The 19,546-nt window shown below is 46.1% G+C and overlaps 1 protein-coding gene across 7 annotated transcripts in view; it reads right to left on the bottom strand.

Moving 5' to 3' along the window:
• Positions 1-1,794: 1,794 nt before the first annotated feature.
• Positions 1,795-19,546, bottom strand: part of TTC28 (tetratricopeptide repeat domain 28) — a 191,592-nt gene continuing 173,840 nt past the window's right edge. For all 7 annotated transcript variants that reach the window (XM_080405593.1, XM_080405594.1, XM_080405595.1 and 4 more), the window contains 8 exons: positions 17,864-18,043; positions 16,014-16,734; positions 14,150-14,274; positions 12,690-12,921; positions 12,171-12,247; positions 9,076-9,205; positions 7,864-7,971; positions 1,795-7,354 (listed from right to left, as the gene is read on the bottom strand). In XM_080405593.1, coding sequence (XP_080261719.1) covers positions 5,730-7,354; positions 7,864-7,971; positions 9,076-9,205; positions 12,171-12,247; positions 12,690-12,921; positions 14,150-14,274; positions 16,014-16,734; positions 17,864-18,043 — 3,198 coding nt within the window. In that variant the 3' untranslated portion in view covers positions 1,795-5,729. The remainder of the gene's footprint in view (positions 7,355-7,863; positions 7,972-9,075; positions 9,206-12,170; positions 12,248-12,689; positions 12,922-14,149; positions 14,275-16,013; positions 16,735-17,863; positions 18,044-19,546) is intronic.

The following is a 19,546-nucleotide window of genomic DNA, read 5'->3' as shown; positions in this document are numbered from 1 at the left end:
TATACCTGCATATTTTGGTCACGTGTGGGAGCAGCAAGGCATGTGTTCCTTCACCAGCTCACTCTCAGCCCCAAAGAACAGGAAGTCTGAGGACTATGCAAGAGCAGAGATGTTTGTGATGGATACTTCCCAGGACTGCTGCCAGCCACTGGAAAACCAACATCCCTCTCCAAGGGCTTCTCAGAGGAGGATACGGGAGAGACCTAAGGAGAACGCAATTCCCCTGCGCACTTCTGGTTTGTACAAGTGGCAACTGCTGCAGTTCCCTGTGTAACAGCTTACTTGGGAGTCCACTGAAATACCAGCCACAGACATTTACCAATAAAACCACATGCAAATGATGTCATCATGTAATAGAAGGCGGCTGGTACTTTTTTCTGACAGGGATAAACATTTAAGTTCTTCTCTTTGGAAAGTACATAAAAAAACCAATGAGAAAGCAAGGCTGTATGGGAAAAGTAATATGACAGAACTAGAGCTGGAGTGTCTGAGAGAATTGGAGAGAAGTCCATGACCATTCTCAGTAAGAAGCAAGGGCTGCCTGCGCGCTGAGATCACCAGGGCTGCAGGAAAGGGCACACGCAGGTTTATGCTACTGGTCGTGTACATCAACACACAGTCTGAACGTGCATATCAACACTCACAGAATGCTCCAGCCTGTACCTGACACAAATTTGCCTATTAAGTATTTGATACACAAATGTTCAAGGTCAGGCTTTAAGACACATACACACACACATCCCCCTCATTTTTGCAGTGCTGAACTGACTTAATCCCACACTTTCTGTTCTAGAAGCATCTCTCTGAAAGGAAAAGGACTTTCTTGCATCCTTGCGATACAGTGGCAGTACCTTAATAACAAGGACAGAAGCCAAGGCACCCACACCGGCTGCCTGCCGATTCACACCGCACGTGTCACCAGGCTGCAGGTAACTGTAAGGGCATGGCCAAGCCACGGCGGCCACCTGTCAGACCTTTGCTGGGGGGCTGCACCATCCACGCCTTCACACACAGAACCAGCTACTTCAGATGCACACCAGGGAGACTGCAGTGATTTATGTGGTTCAGATCACCTCATTCTCAGCAGATCGAGGATCTGGAGGCTGGAGACTGTAGGCCAGTAAGAGCCTGCTGCACCATGACTGAGGACCTGGTTTGTGTCTTCTGTGAGCATGGCCAGAGGCTGCACTTACGCAACCGGGGATGGGACTGGTGTCAACGGACACATCCAAGACCATAAAAAAGCTCAAATTCTGTTTAGTTTCATCTGGTCACCAACACTTTCCCTAAGCACAAGGGCACCTTTCACATGGGGGAAGAAGGAAGATTTAAGTCAGCAAGTTCCAGCTGGCATCGGTATGGGAAAATAGATCGTACCTGCGGCGCTCGGTTCTTCCACAGTGGAGGGATGGGGCTGGGCGATCCCTGAAGCTCCTTCCAACCCTGCATGTCCTTTTGCTGCTGACTACAAGACAGACATCGAGCACATGCTGACACTCCCACCACCTGCTAGAAAAAGGAAAAGCAATTTCCAATCATCATTTTAAAAGGAACACTCCACTCCGCCACCAAAAGAGGAGGAAGTTCTCGACGACCCCTCACTTCCACAGGGGACGCCGAGGACAGCTGCTGTAGGTTAGTCACACTTGGACAGAGAACGCGGATTTATACGTGACCTCTTTGCTTCTCCGGAGCAGGCTAGAGGAACAGTCTAGCAACCAGGTGAGTGCCCGGACAGAGAGCAGCGTGCTAACGCATTCCTTCCCAACACCCTCCTAGACCAAGAGACTGAAGTACTGAGAGAACTCATGCTTTAATAGACACTGAAATCACAAAGAAAGAAGGCCAAATGCCTTAGCAATTTCAATAAAAATATGAAAATCTTTTTACATGGTAAATTTCATAATATAAAAAGTTTAATGCTGTCTGGAAACAGAGTTTTAATTTACAAAGAAAGTCCGTATAGGCCAAACATGGCTAACACTGCATACAAGGAGAGCAAGTGCTAAAGGGCTGCTGCTTGGAAGAGTCTTTGCTGACAGTCCTCTCTCAGTTACCATCTTCAACGCTCTTTTGAAGGAGTTCTGCAACCAAGGGGCCAAGTTTTCCACACACATTTTGCAGCCTTTCTGGACAGCACGGCAATGCAACAAACCCGAAACTGCTCAAACCCATTATTACCATCTCGCCTGAAACTACCAGTGTTTCTTAACAGATTCACAAAGATTTCTGTGCACCTGGATCTGTTCTGCAACTTGAAAGAGATGTTCACAGAACGAGCCTGACTTAATGAAAGGAAATATGGCCTAGAGTGATATATGTGGGTGAAGCACCCCTTCAATGCTTTTTCCTTGTTTAAGTATGGTACGATTAAAAAGAAGGAAAATAGTACCAGGCCAGAGTACAGGCTAACCAACACAATCAAATTAAACAGGATTTTGATCAGAGATTGTTTACTGTTCCCATTTAGCTGAAGCTAATGACAATAAAAAAAAAAATAAATCTGTAATCCCACACAGTAAAACGTACTGGGCAAAACCAAACTAAAATACATTCTATGGCCTTGGGGAATGGTTGAATGTGGCAGGTTTAATGTGAAAATGGATAATACCTAGTTCTTATTGCTCACTGTATTAAGCAGTGTTGTCACTTGTACCATGCACAAATACAACAACGACAAATGCATTTAAACTCCACAGAAGGAATTCTAATATCAAACGGAGAACATGTTATTTTCATTTCCTGAATTTCTCCACATATTGGGCAAACCTGATAAAACTCTTTTTTTTCCTCACAAAGGGGTTGTTTCTCATTCAGGGGGTGGAGGAGTGAGGCACAAGGTGTGTGAAGTGTCTCCCAGCCATGAGTAAGCATGCATCTTCATGGCTTTCATTAAGCCAATGGAAGTGCCCTGTGTCAAGTCAATGGAAACACATTTCCCAAAGGACTTGTTCTAGTGACACTCACCTTCCATATTTATACAACACCAATTTCCCAAATACTGAACTTCCTCTACATCTGAACCCTTCCCTGTTTCTAATGCTCCCCCCTTAAAAAAACAACAGAAGAATCCCCCCCACCCCCCCACCCCCCTTGCCCCAGCCCCGATCTAGCTCTTTCTGAAAACTTTAAGCCAGTATGAAACTTGCTGGCAGCATGAAAATGGGTTGTACCAAAACGGCAATATGTAATTTCTACAGATTAAAAGATCCTTTAGTTATGGAAGTACACTACAAGTAAAGAGGCTTATTTCTGGCATGTTATGCAGCACTACAGGGAGTATTTGCTGTTGCTATAAACAAAAAGCTGCCCACTTCCATCCTGGATGTTCCTGGGATGTCGTTTTAAAACAGTTATGCTGGTTAGAAACAGAGTAGGTCACATGAAGTCTCTCAGCAGTCTTGTGACCGCAGCAAGCTGCACTGTCAGCAGTATCACCATCTACATGATGGGTAGACGCTGTACTGACTCATTTTGGCCCACTATTCCGATTTTTCCTGCCAAATGAGGAGAAGATGGTATCTAGCACCAAACCATCACAGAAAGATGTAATGTATAAATAACTTGCATCATATGAGTTGAGCAGATTTACTCAACCCTTTCGCTACATTGCTTAATACGAGTAGATGAATCACTACTCTTTTTGTGTTTCTGCACTGAAACTGTTGTGATCATCCGTCCCTTGTGAGTTGACTGTAACAACACAGCCCTATATTCTTTGCCTTTAGTACTTGTTTTAAGTTCTCGCAATGGCAAAAAGGAAAACATTCTCCCAAAACCAGTGGATTCTAGAATATACTCAAAGCAAGCACTTGATATATGCACCAAGAGTAAGCTGAGCCTAAGTAATTTTATATCCCGGTATCAGAACTGAATCCTCTGTCCTGCTATCATGCTTTTCCTCCAAGATCCCTAAGAAAATCACAAATTATCAGATCCATATTTTCAAGAAGAGCATCCAGACATGGTAAGTGCAACAATTACCTGCATCAGCAATGTGCCCCTCATACATTTACAGAGCTGACTGCACTCACCGTTCAGGTAGTCAGTTGCAAGACTGGAAGTTGACTTAAGATCCAGCTAAAACTCAGGGCCTAATTAATTAAGCCTCACTACACCTCTGTGAGGTAGGTAGGTAAATATTACTATCCCCATTTAGATAGAAAGGGAAGACGAGGCACAGAGAGGTGAAGTGATTAGCCTTCAGTCGCTCAGCGAATTTTGGGAGTGCAGAATAGAAACCAAAAGCCTTGGTGATCCAGTGCTCCGACTTCATAGCACATGGCCTTGCTTGGACCTAAGTGTGCAGTGTGGCCAAGTTAATGCTACCACACGCCCACAGTTTTCAGTGCATGTAAATTATCATTTTGATTCTGATTACATCACTGCATTCAACAGCCGCTTAAAAGAAATAACCTCCACTTGATCCATAACACCTAAACGCCACCTAGCCTAGGAAAGCTTACTTTACACATCCCCCCTGGGGTGCTCTTGGTTCTCTTTTCTCCACGGATCAGAGGGCACACAGGTTCTGCATACAGCCACTCTGCTTGCTGCCTCATGTACGTGCTCTGACTGCACTGACATCTGCTTAGACTGGTATACTCGCTCCAAAAGAAACTTGCTTCCACAGCAGGGAAAAGTATTGCAGACCTGCCCGCGACGAGCTGTGTGGAATGATTTAGCAGGATCAGTGAAGGGTTTATTTGGTCGGGTGATTTCTAAATCACATATACTGATGTCACATTCCTGCCTGCTGTGGAACTGTAAAACAATGTTCTGAGCTTCAGTGTCTGTAACCCTCTCCTGTGCATGCTTAGCAGACAGAAGACACCTGTGCTGCACAAACACTTGCCAAGACGAAAATTTCACCTTCACAATGCTGTGTGCCAGAAAGATCAGAGCATTCAATAAAACCAGAGCTTGTCTGTCTGACACACGCTTGCTACCTCATGCTGAGGCTCCCCTTGCTCATTATGCCCCAAACATGCTTTTTGAGCTGACCAACCAGCAAAATATCACCTGAAAGGTTTCCCTCCAGGAAAGAGTTACCCGAGAAGCAGGTTTTAGAATGGGGCACCTCTGTCCTCTAGTCTTTGTTTCACCAGCCTCTAAATGATGCAAGAGAACTGCCAGTATCATGCTGCTACGGAGTTTTACTGCCAGCGATTTCTTGTGTTTGGCTAACTTGGCAGAGGTATCTAGAGGTATGCTATCTCGTCCTCTCTGTCAGCCTTTGCAAGCAATCAAATAAATGGCTTGTACTTCTCCAGGCAGAAACCTGTGCATACTTCCTTTGTGGTATACACGTGAAAGTCTGCCTGCTCTCACCTCCCTCTCCAATCCCTGATACGTACGATTTCTGTATAAAAAGCCAGCTGGAAAACCTCCCGTTAGGTTAAGAAATACAAGTAGGTGGCTGAAAAGCTGGTATTTATGAACAGACAACTAGATTCATTGGACCTGTTGCTGCAAATACTGAGCGCTACGTAGAACCTGTTACCAAGTGAGTCTGGCCAAGGTCCTGAAAATGGAAACTAAACCCCATCTGTGTAAGGCCCGTGTTCCTACGCAGTGACAGACAGGGCCAATCTGTCACATCCCTGTGCGTTGCCAACTGTGGGTACGACTACGGCTTCTCAGATAATGGTTCTGTACTGATAAAGGCAAGTGGGCAGAAGCAAATACTTAAACATGACTGTAAGTCATCAGCTGGTACGCAAGACATTTCAGCATTTGGAGGAAGGAAAAAATCTTCCCGGTGACAAAAATTTATAACCGTTCCCAGATGGCAGCCTCAAGGGGCGTGCGGTTCCTGGAGTGCTACTGGAGGGCGGAGAATGAGTTGATGTCACTGCATTTGTAGTTTCAGGGCGCCTGTGTCCATTGGGAGGGTTCTTTTGTGGAGAAGCAAGGTGCTGCTCAATAGACAGGTCCTTTAGTTCCAGCTTATCTGCACTTTCTTCTTTGCTGTGCCGCGGAGATAAATTGAGCAAGCTGAGGACATCTTTCTTAGAAGTCATTGTTCCAGGAGCTCCTCGGAGTATCTTTATCGGGCCAGTGGAGTGATGGGGAGTGCTCTGCCAGAACATCTTTAGGTTGTGAATTGCTTGCACTTTTTCATCAATGGCAGCCATTTTTAATTTGTCTATGTCTGGGGCATCAGCTGGACTTGAGCGAGCAGAACCAGCTGAGGAGTAAGAAAGAGCAGGAGATGGAGTGCTGCCACCAGGAGACTGATGCCCTGAGCTTGGGGAGATATTTCTGGGTGATTTAGAAATATGAGCGCTGTAGGGAGAGCTGGGGTACTTGAGTTTAAAGTGAGGCTGCTCAGTTAAGGACCCATGTGAATCACAACTTGGAGATGGTTGCCCGCTGTACTGGCCTGTGCCTTCTTTGTTTGACATCTCCGATGTCGTAGGACTATTATAGCCAGAACTCACTTTCTGAAGGGATGAACTCCTTGTTGGAGGCTTTGGTTTCATTGCAAGAGGCGAAGACTGATTCTTCTGACTAGAGCTGACTGGGCGACTGAATGCACTGGTCTCGGAAGATCTGAACGCAGACACACCTGCCGGGGTGGAAGCCCCATCGTCTGAACTGTTGCTCTTGTTTATTTGGCTGCTGCTTCTCTGAAGACGTTCAACAGCAATGAGGTGACTCTGAGTTTCCTCTAGAATTTTTTGGGCCAACTCTTGCGGATCAAGCTTTGGATTACTGTCCTCCTGGGATTTGACAGTGCTGTCCGTCTCAGTGCTAGACTGGTCAGATTCCCCAGTATCAGAACTTGCAAGCTTCCCAACTTTTTGGAAAGGTGAATTTGGACTGGGAATAAGAGTCATTTTAACAGGAGAATTTGGGGTACTCATGCTCCCTTTGGAGTTGGCAGACTCTTTAATGCCTCCAGCCTGACCAGTTTTGGGTTGTTTGTGATCAGGGGAAAATCTTGGTTTTACATTTTCTTGGTAACTGGCCAAAGGCTCATTGCTTATTATAGAAAAACCTTCATACTCTTCCTCATCTTTGCTGGCTACAGTGCTGGTCTGTGGTGACAACTGGCTCTGCACTGCAGACCTATGTGGATAGATGTTCTTGGGCCTCTCATAGTCCTGGCGTCCTCTGTGCCCCACACCATCTGGCATGCTCTCTGGCTTGGAAACAAAACTCATGGAAGAAGCAATGGAGCTCAGGCTATACACAGAAATGGCATCTGACGCAATGCTGTCTGGACAAGTAGGAGAGAATGGAGGGTTTTGATACTGGGGTAACGGGTTGGAAATAGACTGAGCAGAAGCCAGTGACTCTAGCGATGAGGAACTGTCCAGGCTAAGGCGCTTAGGCAGCTCTGTAGAATCTAAAAAAGAAAAAAAAAAAAGTACAAACATGCCCCTAGATACACAGTAAAATCAAACAAAACCAGGTAATGTTCTATCAGAATCAAGAGGAAAGGCTACGAAACATGCACTCAGACCCTATACTACTGCAAAAACCCCAACTGCTATTTAGGTGAGAAAAAAAATGCGCGCAACCCAGGAAATGCACAGGCAGGAACCTCAGTCCAGACATCGTAGATGAAACTTGTCAATTTGCTATCATTTTATATCTCAAAACCAAGAGAGAGTTACACATCTTCCAGTTGCTGGACTCTATTCCCACTTTTGGCCATAGCCAAGTCTTAATGTTTGTTTCCCATATAAAAATAACATTTGCTGCACCTGTTGTACGATGTATGGTCTGTATGACACGTGTGTGATGATGTATGTATGATCTCTGCAAAAGGTAAGAGTGCAAGATTTCAATAGAAGCCATTCTAATCAAATCATCAGATGATACAGGAGCAGGAAGTACTGTAAGTAGCTTTACCAAAAAGTGCCAGCAAGGATTGCAGAGCAAAGTGCATGGTCCTCCTATTAGCTTGTTTCCCAGTTTTCAGAATCACCTCCTCTTGGCCAACTTCACAAAGGTCGAAACCTGTAGTGGAATATGGAGAGAAAATGACACCTCAAAGAAAGATCCCATGTCTTAAACAAGCATGACCCCATCTACAACACAAATGGAAAAAAGAGAAATGAGATCCTGCGGTGTCCTGGAGTGATGGCTCTTCACCTACAATGTACGGTTCTGCTGGTTTGTTTTCATTACTATTTAGCATGCCTTCTCCAGCAGGTATCGGGACCTTCACGGTGCTGGACTGTGAGCACGTACACAGAAACAACTCACTCCTGTCCAAACTGACAGACAAAACGCACTAGTCAGTAGTTTTTTAGTTGCAAATTCCTTGGCATTGTCACGGAATGATATACTAACCACATCTCAGGGAACGGTGTCCCACATGCCCCTACCATTCATCGTTAATTCAAAGGTTTCTCACAGGAATGGGTCTGAAGAAGGGCACAGACCTTGGGATTCAGCAAATGAGGGCTGGGCTGCAGGAGGCATGACTGTGTGTGAGAAGATGCCTGGCTTTTAACAGCTCCTCAAGCAGTCTTCTTGAATGTTTGGATTTTTTTTCCAGCGTTGCCTCTTCCCTGCAATGCCTTTTAATTAATTCCAAGCAAGGTCCAAGCTAGAATAAAATTTAGTTTGGTATTTATTTCTCATCTGTCTTTTCCACAGGATATAGACCCTGGTACATACTATCACCCTGGTATGTCCTACGGGTCTCCCTCTCAAAGGAATGACTGGGCAACTTCAGGTAGAAGGCCAGAAGTAAACTCAAAAGTATGTATTACAAACAAGAGGGGAACAGGATCCTGAAATAAAAACTGGGGTTAAACCAACTTCACAGTACCAAGCTGCTATCAACCCTGAAATCCATGTTCTGCTGACTGAGGAGGTGTTTTGGTGGATGAGACAAAAAGGCACCCTCGCACGGGCTTCCGAGCGAGCCAGAGCTCTGTGCGTGTGAGCCAGCAGAGATGTACTGAGCTGTCAGGGGTCACATCCAGAGATGCAAAGACCAAAGAGTACCCAGACAAACAAATCTAAAGCTGTGAGTCTCGTCACTACTTCAAGACACCGTACAAGACACTAGTAATAGTTTTAGAAAGACAAGGGAAGGAAGTGTTTTCCTACCTAGAGCTGCCAGAAACTCATGGCAGCCAGGCAGCCTCCAGAGTTGGACACTGATGGAAACCTGGATTGGTGCTGAGGAGAAATCTTGCTCCTTCTCGCCTGCCTGAAGTTGAACCAGGACTTGATGCAGCTGAAGATAACAACACAAACATTAGCCATTTCTTACAAATCACATCACTGCTTTCCCAACAGTCACAGCTAAGGAAACTCACTGCAAACTTTCCCAGTACACCCGTTTATTCATCTGCTGCTCCGGAACAGAACAGTGAGATGAAAAGGTCTGGGCAGAGGGACAGTCCAGGGACAGCAGCAGTGGACAAACCTGAGCAGCAGCAAAAGGTAAGGACAGAACAGGGGTGAGGGTTGGGGGTGTGGGCCAGTGGAAACTGAGCAAGAAGGAAGCACAGCAGGAACATCTGTGAAGTGACAGAAAAGGAAAGAGATACTTTGGGGCTGCTCACAGAAATATACTAAAGCCCATTCCGTGACTGAGCCGTACGCCCTATGCAAATCCCAAGAAACTCATTCTCAGCATTTAACTGGGCAGAACAAGTCATATGAAACCACAGAAGACTTTCCTAATACCTCCGTGGCCTCCAGGAAAGAAGTTTCTCAACTGTGCCCAAGGGACGGGAGTAGCAAAGTAGAGAAAAAATGTGTTTATGAAGATCTGACACAAATTAAGGTGCCAGGATCCCATGTTCAAAAACATATTCAAAAACATAGCCAGGGCAGGAAGGATGGAAAGCCATTAATCAGGGCCCAGCTAACCTCAGGACCACCCATCTCTCACAACCCACAAAAGCTTACACAGTCTTTTTTCCACAGTAGCACTACGGAGCAAATTTCAGGCCTGAAAGCGGGTTGAAGACACTACACGGCACAGGGAAATGGGTCTGCAGTGACCAAGGCATTTTATCCTGCACAGCAGTGTCATTCCCCAGTGCATGTAATACTCACCATTCCCACCATATTTTTAACAGCCTTCGGGCAGCAGATAACAAGAAAGGAAAAGAGAAGGAGAAAAGAAAGAAAGAACACAGGTTATTCTGTGCTACAAAATGCCTGTGATCGGGAACCCTGCAGTGACACATCCACATGCAAACCAGCATCCTGACTGCAACGGTGCTCAATCCAGAGAAAGAAGGGAGCAATGGACACGGCCTGAGCTGTGAACCAGGAGTCCCACAGCGTGGGAACAGGCGGCTGGAATCTGGGAGTGCCCGGCTCATTACAATCAACTCAGACACTCGGCGGGCAGATACTCAGGCCAACCCACGTTCCCTCAGAAGGCTGAGAATAAAGCAAGCCCTTCTCTTGTCTTCTCTGGGATGCATTATCGGCACGTAATGCAGTCAGCAATCCCTAACTTTTCCTTGCACATGTGGTAGTACTGATGTCCTCTCTTTTGTGGTTCCTGCTTTCTGGTTTGCACTGAAAATCAGCACTTGCTATCTGGAGCAAAAGATCAGGCTCCCTGCCTCACAGCTTCACTGAAGCCAAGTGCCAAGAGCACCTGCTCCCTTACGATGCCTACCACTCATGGAAAAAACAGCTGGCAACACCCGCTGACTGAACTGTCAGTCTTTACACTTCAGTTTTGAACAAAGTCTTCTCTGCTTTGGGACAGGCAGAGCTGACCTGCTGACCTGCTGAGAGGAAGGAGGGGAAAAAAGCAAGTAACCACAGAGGAAGGGCGAGCTAAGCTGAAAACCCCTAACTTGTAACTGGATAGACTCTTGTGCAAAAGGGAATTCTGGGGTGTGGGCTATAGAGGAACATATGCAAAACCAATGCAAAATCCCTGACAATATTTATTGCAACGGGCAGCTGAGGAAATGGCGAGTGCATCTTCTGTCAGTTGTGTACAGCCATCTGAATGTTCTTCCTTGGGTGATTTAACTGTCTGAGACAAGAAGACAACTGCGAAGTAATCTCATAGACCCTGTAAACACATTCCCATCTATCCCACGCTGTCTTGTGCTCATCCCCAGGCCCTGCATCCCCAGGCCTCCCTCTGGTGGCAACGAGGGAAAAAATAATCCTGCTATTCAACCACAGGAGTCTCAGGCCCTGAGAAGAGCCAAGGCAAGAAAGCAAAACGCCATAAAGGACAAGCCATTAGAGATATCTCATGTGCTACTGTAGATCATCACAAGAAACCCTTTCCTTGGAGCATACTCGGCCTAGTGGATTGACAAAGCAGGCTTCTTAGTGGGTAACAGCAAAGCTGGGGCTCTTATTTTGCATTTTGTGCAGAGACTCTACATGACAGAACACAGGGGAGCCCACTGAAGCTATGCAGAGATAATCCCAGCTACCCACCACGGTACTTCCCTAGAACACCTTTGCATGGGGAAAGGGGAGAAGAAAGTGAGCAATATGCCCATTCACTACGTGCAGCATGTTCATTTACTAAAGCAGGCAAATGACCAAGATAAACCTCAGTTTATCAGGACAGTAAGAAGCAGGTAATGGAAAGGCAGCTGGGCTGATGGCACAGAGAAAGCTTATGTTAGGCCAGGCATGCTAGAAAGACTAGGGAGGGAGAGGAACGTGAAGGAGATTGGGGCGAGCAGGGAGGAGTCCCATAGCCATAGCCTTCCTCTTAAAGACCGTGAATCCTTTCAGCAGAGCTATGAGCACGCACACCAGGAAAAGCACAGGCTCAGCAAGTTTTCTGAGAGACCTTGCATTGTCCAAAGTCAGCTATACCCTGGGACTTTGGTAATCACAGCGGACAAAGACCAGCCAACATGGGCCCTACGTAGGATGGCGAAAAGCAATTAGTGGTTCTGCCACCCATTTCCCATACTTTGCTTCCCCCTCACTGCAGCAGGCATCGCGTTCTCACTTCTGTCACTGAACAGGGAGACCCAAGGCCATGCAGCCCAGTACCATACCTGCATTTTTCTCTTCTGGACACACACTTTCATTTACACAAAGAGGCAAGCTTTAGAATTTCAACCCTAAAGCTTCCTAGCAAGCTCTGGGTTGATAAAACCAGGGCATAAATCATTCTGCACACTTCTGAATTTACTGACCTGGGAAGAACCATTTGGAAACTGGTACTGGAGGAAAACCTCCCAACTCACCCTGTTGATAAGCTGTTCTCCTGTTTCTGAAGCTGTGATAAGCTTACAAAGTGCCTGAAGTGCAGGGTTAGGCAAACCTGAAAAACAGCAGCAGAAACATGGATTGTTCAGTATCTGTTTCTTGACTGCTAGAAAGGCAACAACCTGAACAGAATACAAACTTGCCTCATTCCTAAAACCTCTCCCCCACAGCACTGAACAGTTCTGGAAGCACAGCAACTCCCAGAAAGCAAAAGGTTTTGCCGCTTTGCAGGTAATTTCAGGTAATTATACCTTCGCTGGCTGAGAGCTGGGAGAAAGGAACAGTCACATCAAGCTGCTCAGGTATTAGACCCAGTAGTAAGTGATTCCCCTCTATGACAAGATTTTCAGTAAATATTTACTTTTACAACTTCTACCCTGTTAAATACTTGTATTTCATTGATGTAAAACATCACCAGTTTACAGGCTTGCATCAAAGAAGGGCAGGGAAAGGCAGATGCCTGCTTGGACAGAGCCGGTGGCTGAGCTGCCCCTTACCTAGGAGGGACTGTATGGTGGTGCTGCACTGCTGCAGCCGGTCCCCAGGGTCGGAGGTTGGGAAGAACACTGCTGCCGGGAGGCCACTGGCTGGAGGGTCCAGCCGAAATCCTACTGCAGTAAGTAGTGCCTGCCAGCCTGGAATGCCACCGACTTTATTCTCCACGCTTTGTTGGGAGGTATACATGGAGTTGTGCTGCCCATTCTGGATGCGCTGCAATGATTTTTCCACCTTTAGGGAAAATAATAACGTTAGCTCATTTTAGAAGAGATTTTTACTGACTGCCTCTTTTTACACAGTGAAGAGACGGGAACAGCAGGTTGAGCGACAGCAAACCCAGCGCTGAATCTGGCCTGTTCACACAGAAGGATGTTAGCGTCCTTGGAAACAGGCTCTAGTAATTCGGCACTCACAGCTGCAAAATCACTGCAACGAGTGCCAGTATGCTCTGAGATGCTGGGGAAAGCAATACCACAGGAAACTAAGTGCCACTTTGTTTGTGACAGTTTCCTATAAGCCTGGCAGCTGCCTTTCTCCCCAAAATATGACTCAGGTTTAGGTTCCAGTCTCTCACGTACACTGCTTATTACCAGGCAACAGTTTGCAGCTACATGAGAAGTAACAAGATGTGTGTCCACAAAACCCAGCAACTGGGATGACTAGCAATATTCACAGGTTTTCCTGATGCTATGGATACTCCACGTTCCTGTGGGACCACAGAAAACACACGGGAAAGAAAAGTATTAAGTCAGGAGATTATTTTAGTCACCTGGCAGTTTGGCATCAGTCCTGCGGCTCCCCACAACAGGCTACTGGCACGTACGGGGACCACAGCGCCTCTTACCTTCCACGTATGCAGAGACAGCAGTCACTGTGCTCTGCATTTCCATCGCTGCAATGTTCCTGGCTGTTTTCTTGTAGGAACAATGAACCCCAACGATTATCTCAGTTTTAAAGCAGAGACCCAATTCAACAGCACATGCAAACCAGATGGTTTTGCATCTGGTACGTTTATATACGTGTATTTTTTTTTTTAAATATATATATTTTATATTTGCAGGATTTTGCACAATACAATGAAAGACTTCACTTCTTCTTGCCTCTTTTTGCTCTGGACACTTCATCAGGTGTCCCAACAGTCTTCTTATACTGACCCACAGTTTTCACATGGTATGGTGAGGTAAGGGAGAAGGGTTGAAAGTATGTATTATGTAATATATATATATATATATAAAAATATACATAAATATATACAACACACTATATATAATTATATATAATAATGTGTATACTTATTATATATAATAAGTACATATTCTTATTATATAGGATATAACACATCAGAGTGTTTCTCTTCCCATTCATCACTTACAGATGCACACCCACAGGTAACATTATCTCACAGTTACAATGGCCCTCCGGGTGCCTGCTGGGTGTGGTAACGTTTCCTTGATCTTACCAGATGTAGCAGGACACGCAGAGCATCTCGTGCCCTTTCAGGGTGCTGCAGAATCTCAGTCAGGGCCTGTCCTACTAGTGAAGAGGGGCTGTTCAGCTTCATATCACTCCCAATAAGCATGAAGCCTGCAGGTTTCAGAATAAGCGACAGTCAATCTCCTTCTGTTATGGAAAATGTTCAAAACAGCTGCAATATCCTCTCCCCTCTCAGACTAACGGAATGATGGTTTACTGCACCCTGCAGAGTGAGTCTTTTCCCAGAGCAGCTGCCCACTCCCTGCCCAGTCCCATAGACTGAACTTCCAGAAAGCTTCTAGATGCTTCTTACTGTCTTCCTCTATTAAATCAATAGTATTTTCCTGTTCAAGCAAGTGGAAAAAACACTGTATTGCAGCTAAACTTGTCCTAGCATGTGCCAGGTCTCCTTTACAGCAGTGGAAATCAATAGATGCTCGCAGAAACAGAACTCAAAACTGAGAGCTTTCCCTGTCTCAGTGAGAAACCTGTCTTGGCTTATGCACCATCTAAATACTAGATTCTCCAGATGGCAGCCCAAGGAGCCCTGCCTGCCCCTTCTCCAACACTGCAGAGAGGTACGCGGCTGCCCATCCTCGCCCTGGTTCTCCATCTGAGACTCACTGTCAAGAATCAAAGATGGAAGTCAGGGATTGTGTGTAACATACTACAGAAGGCGCAGTACTAAGGCAGCTGGAGCAGCTGGAAGCCTCTGCTTGGTGGTGATGCCACACACCCATGGCCATGCGCATTCTGTTTTGCCTAGGAAGCAGTGACTTTTTTTTATTTTATTTTAATGCCCTTGCCTTTTGAGACAGAAAAATCTTGGAAGGAAAATAAAATACAAACTGAACTGTGGACTGTAACCTAAACTCAGCATCCACCTGGTATTGTCTGAATCACGTTCTAACGCTGGACTCTGCATGCCTGAGATCGCTCTGTCAGACTAACTCCAAGTGTTCACATTAACAAGCTCTGGTGAGTTTCGCACTCCTCCAGCTACAGAGCACATACAGAACCATACTCACAGCACCTTCCTGATCTAAAAACCATGGTACTGCTGCCTGTGCAAAAAAGAAAAAAAGCCATTTGGGGAATGCCTGCAGTTTTTTTTTCCCTGGCACAAGTCCTGGTTTTTGAAAAAAGCAGGTTATTTGTACATATCCCTGTAACGGCACCGTTGAACTCCAAGACTTTGCCTTTCTGAATCTCAGCTCACTCATCTAATTGAGAGGGAGCGAGCCCCAGCCCTCCATCAGGAGCTCACACTGCTGAGAAATTTCCAGTGGAAGCAAGGGAAAACTTTCTCCTGAAAGGATCAAAGGAGTAAGCCCTACAAGGTTTATGTCACAGAAATCATAGCTACTGATTGCTGCTGCAACTTCCAGAAGTCCTACTCTTGGCTCTTTGTTAAGAATTCCCCTAAATACTCAGTGAGAAGGTTCTGAATATTTGCTCCAACTAACTCCATTCCAAGTACACAGGAAATGTGACCCTACAGGTTACAAACACAGGGAAGGAGTTATTGTATTGCATGTTTTTTCTTTCCAGTCACGAAACCATTGTGATGAAACACACTTCACCACCTTGCAATTGCTTTAAATTATATCAAATTCATAACACATTTACTATACACAATGAAATGCTGATGCGTTCCATGATGCTGATATTCAGCCACACTCAGCTGAGTAACAGGGTCTGAAGCATGCGGGCTGAATTCTGGGAGAGCACAGGGCACATGCTGCTCCCAACTACCTGCTAGCACTGCTCCTTGCTTAACTCAACCAACCTGGCATTAGAGCACTGCCTAGAACCCCCTCCTCGTTTGCCAAAAAGCAGATTCTTCCTACCTGCCCAGTTGGATGGATGGGAGAACTGCTTGCTGTTCTGTACAGTTTTCATTGCTTCTCCAAGGGCTGCACTGGCTTTCATCCCATTTAAGAGGGAGGAATAGAAGGCATGCACAAACATTTTGGAGGCAGCCACAGGAACAGGCCAGAGTGACACCAGGACACACTGAGCCCCAGCAGCCAGGAATGCTCTTGTCAAGCCAATAACTCCATCAGCAGTGACTTTGCTGTTGGATTCTTGGTAAGAGCCAAGAACCACTAATTTGACAGGAAGCCGCAGATCCAGGACATCAGCTGCTGTAAGCAGAAACTCCTGAAGAGGAGGGCAGTCTGAGATGCTCTCCACATCACTGGCATCATCCTGCATCCGAAGGGATTCTGGGATTGTGTAAGGGTTCCCAAAAGAACTCTTGCTGCTGGCTGGATTGCTGTCAGTATTGGGTGTCAGGACCAAAGCAGCCAGTTTCCAGGAGACATGGGTTGCAAAATGGACACATTCTGCCTGAGTGAGGGCACTCATGACCCTCTCTTTTGTTGCTGCGCTGCCAACTAAGGGCTGGCAGCCAAGTAACTCAGATACCATATATGCTTCCTCTTCTGCAGAGGGCATAGGTCCCCAGAGCCACCTGTCCATAACTGCTGAAGGGAGCTTGGGATTTCCTATGACAGCTGCCATTGAGGTAGAACTGGAGTAAGCAGGGGTATTCTTCCTTGCATGGGACTACAAAGAGAAAGAGAAAATGGTGTTCAAAGACATGTTTGTTATAGTGCTGGTAATAAAACACCCTGACTCTGGCTCTAACCAGAAGCCTGGTTGTCATAATTAAAAAAAAAAAAAAAAAAAAAAAAAAAAAAGCAGCTATCTGCATTTCTTTAGTTTCTTCCACCTGACTATTCCAAGGAACACTTCTGCTTGAGTCCAGTCAGGATTTCTATCCCCACATCTGGGATGAACAGATAGGTAAAACCAGAAAGCAACAGACTTAGCCCAGCTCCTTTTGAGGGCTGCAGCAGAGCTAGAAGCATAAAGAAGATTCCAGCTCTCCATTTTATGGGAAGACTACTTGTAATCACTCACTGAGTGGTTTCTTGCAGCTGTATTTCAAGGATCAGCATCATCACTGCTGGCGGCATGGTGCTGCACGCGCCTGATTACTGGGGCCTGGTACTGAACAGAAAAGCCTAATTCCCACAGCGGTAACGCTGAGAAGGTTCAGACTCTTTCGCTGTTTCAGTGACTGTTTAACCCAGCGCAAGCCAAGCCACACAGCAGCACACTGCTCAGCAAAAGCAGATGTGACTTAGGGCATTCTCTCTGGGGCTTAGAAACGCTGATGCCAAACTTCAGCATGAAGACACTTCTGCATGATTTGCCTGTGGCATTTGCTTTGCCTTTAGCTTCAGTGTCATGAGATATCAGCAGCCTTCTCCACACGGAAAGCTAAAATGTAGATGAACATACCAGAAACGTGATAGGACAGACAGCTTGGCAAGGAAGCTCAATACAGATCACCAACTCCGACATTTCTGCAGTCTGCCACCTAGTTCCACACCCTAGGACATGCTACCCCTCACATGAGGACATCCAAATGATCCATTCCCCTTGTCCTTCCTGGCACACCTGGGGCTGTGATTTTGTGCTTCAGGAACTACATCAGAATCTACTTCACAGCTGTGGTGCTTAACGTGCTCATCAGAACTGGGAGTGCCTCGGCAGGGGGCTACATATCTGTTTCTGTTCTTGTGTCTGGCATAGCAGGGCAGAGCCGCCGCTTTTCTAGCGGGTGTAAGAACCCGCACCCCGCAGGAGAGGTTCTGTGAGAGAGAGGTTTTATAAGGCAATGTCAGACCTTGGAGCTGGGATTCAGCGACTGGATGGACGGCACTGCAATGAGGCTGAAGCGCTCATAGAGGTACTCGTTGGAGGAACTGCCCTTCAGGAGAGCAAAAGGAATGAGGTACAGTTCCCCCTCCAGAACCAGTATCAGCTGGCGATGGCGGCCAACAGGCCCACTGGAATGCATCAAACCCTGAAAAGAAAAGAGAGAGCATCAGTTCGGCCCTTTCACTCCAGCAGGTGCCCCAGCTTGCACTTCCCAAGCATCAGGCTCTAGTCTGACCCCATGCCAGGTTTGGAAATATCCGTATCAGAGTTATGCTCCGTGTGAGCACGGGTGCGGCGCCAGGCGAACACACGCTGGCGCTGGGCAGGTCTGCATGGCCGGACTGCTGCTCCCCTGTGCACCAGCGATCCCACCGAGCCAAACGAGCCTCGAGCGCACCGACACGCTGCGATCTCGGTCATCACCCCCAGCCCCAGCAAGTGCGCTGGGACGCAGCCTCACCGCAGCACAGCAGCTCCTCCCGCTCCACCATAACGTCTCTGCGACCCCAACCACCTACACCTTGTCAATGTTATCACCTTATCCCTTGAAAGAGAATATTCTTTCTGATACTGAATTTCAAACTAGTGATTTCCTACATAAAAGCAAAAAATCTACAGGCTGTGCCCATGATCTGCGCTTCAAGACACTTGACACTGTCATTACCCAGAGCCTCAAGCAGGGCTAAACAGAAAGTACCCTACGGGGCAGCTGGGGCACCTTATGGGCCTTGCCAAGCAGGGAGAGTAATAAATAGGGAACATGCAGCTGGGCACAAAAGTGGCAACTGCTCCTGGTCCAATCTAACTGGAGGAATTTCACTAATTTATCAAAGCGTATCATAAAAATAATTAGTTAGCACCCCAGGAAAGAGTAACTTCAAAGCACTGAAATTTGCTCCTGCTTAAACACTTGCAGCACACACCAAAAAAGTCTAAAGGACTCATGCAAAACAGCAGTAAATTTCTAAGCAATTCTACACCTTTAAGCTAGCGTAGCAGCCGTAGCTTGGCATGGCAAATAAACCATTCATTTGAAGATGAAACTTTTAGCACAAGCCTGGATGAGACCAAATCCCCAACTTGACATATTTTTGTTGATAACCAGTTCAACTAGTGTTGTTCTGTTGCTGTCCAGACTGCTCGATGTTCCCAAAGGCAAGCTAACTCTGCACTGTCCACTGCAGGATGGAGACAAGGATCCAGTACGCAGGACTAGATTCTTGTCCTTAGATTCTCAATTCTTTTGAGAATTTTCATTCTGGGCTATTTTAATTGCCATCAGATGTAGCAAACATCTGTTTTGACAGGAGACAAACAGCTACTCGGGCTGCTCAGCATATTAAGACAAAACTGCCTGACTCCATTCCAAGTGGATTTCTGAACTAGCTTCCAATGCCTCCAAACATTACCTCTTCCTGATGCAAATTCTGGAGCTTTAACAGAACAGCAGTAAAGGAAGAGTATTTTTCAAACATATGGCTTACATTTCATAAATAATAACCGCCAAAACCTCTGAGGTGCTAGCTAGTTACATTATTATCTGAAGAAATAACATCCATGTTCATCATTCTGTTATTTATCAAACATTGCTCCCTTTAACATCTGTGCTTTAGAGCACGCTTATTTCAGTCAAGTCCCCATTTAAGTC

Source organism: Falco punctatus, assembly GCF_963210335.1.
Source record: "Falco punctatus genome assembly, chromosome: 1".
Taxonomy (NCBI): Eukaryota; Metazoa; Chordata; class Aves; order Falconiformes; family Falconidae; genus Falco; species Falco punctatus.
The sequence above is the reverse complement of the archived record's forward strand: the minus strand, read 5'-3'. Positions and strand labels throughout refer to the sequence as shown.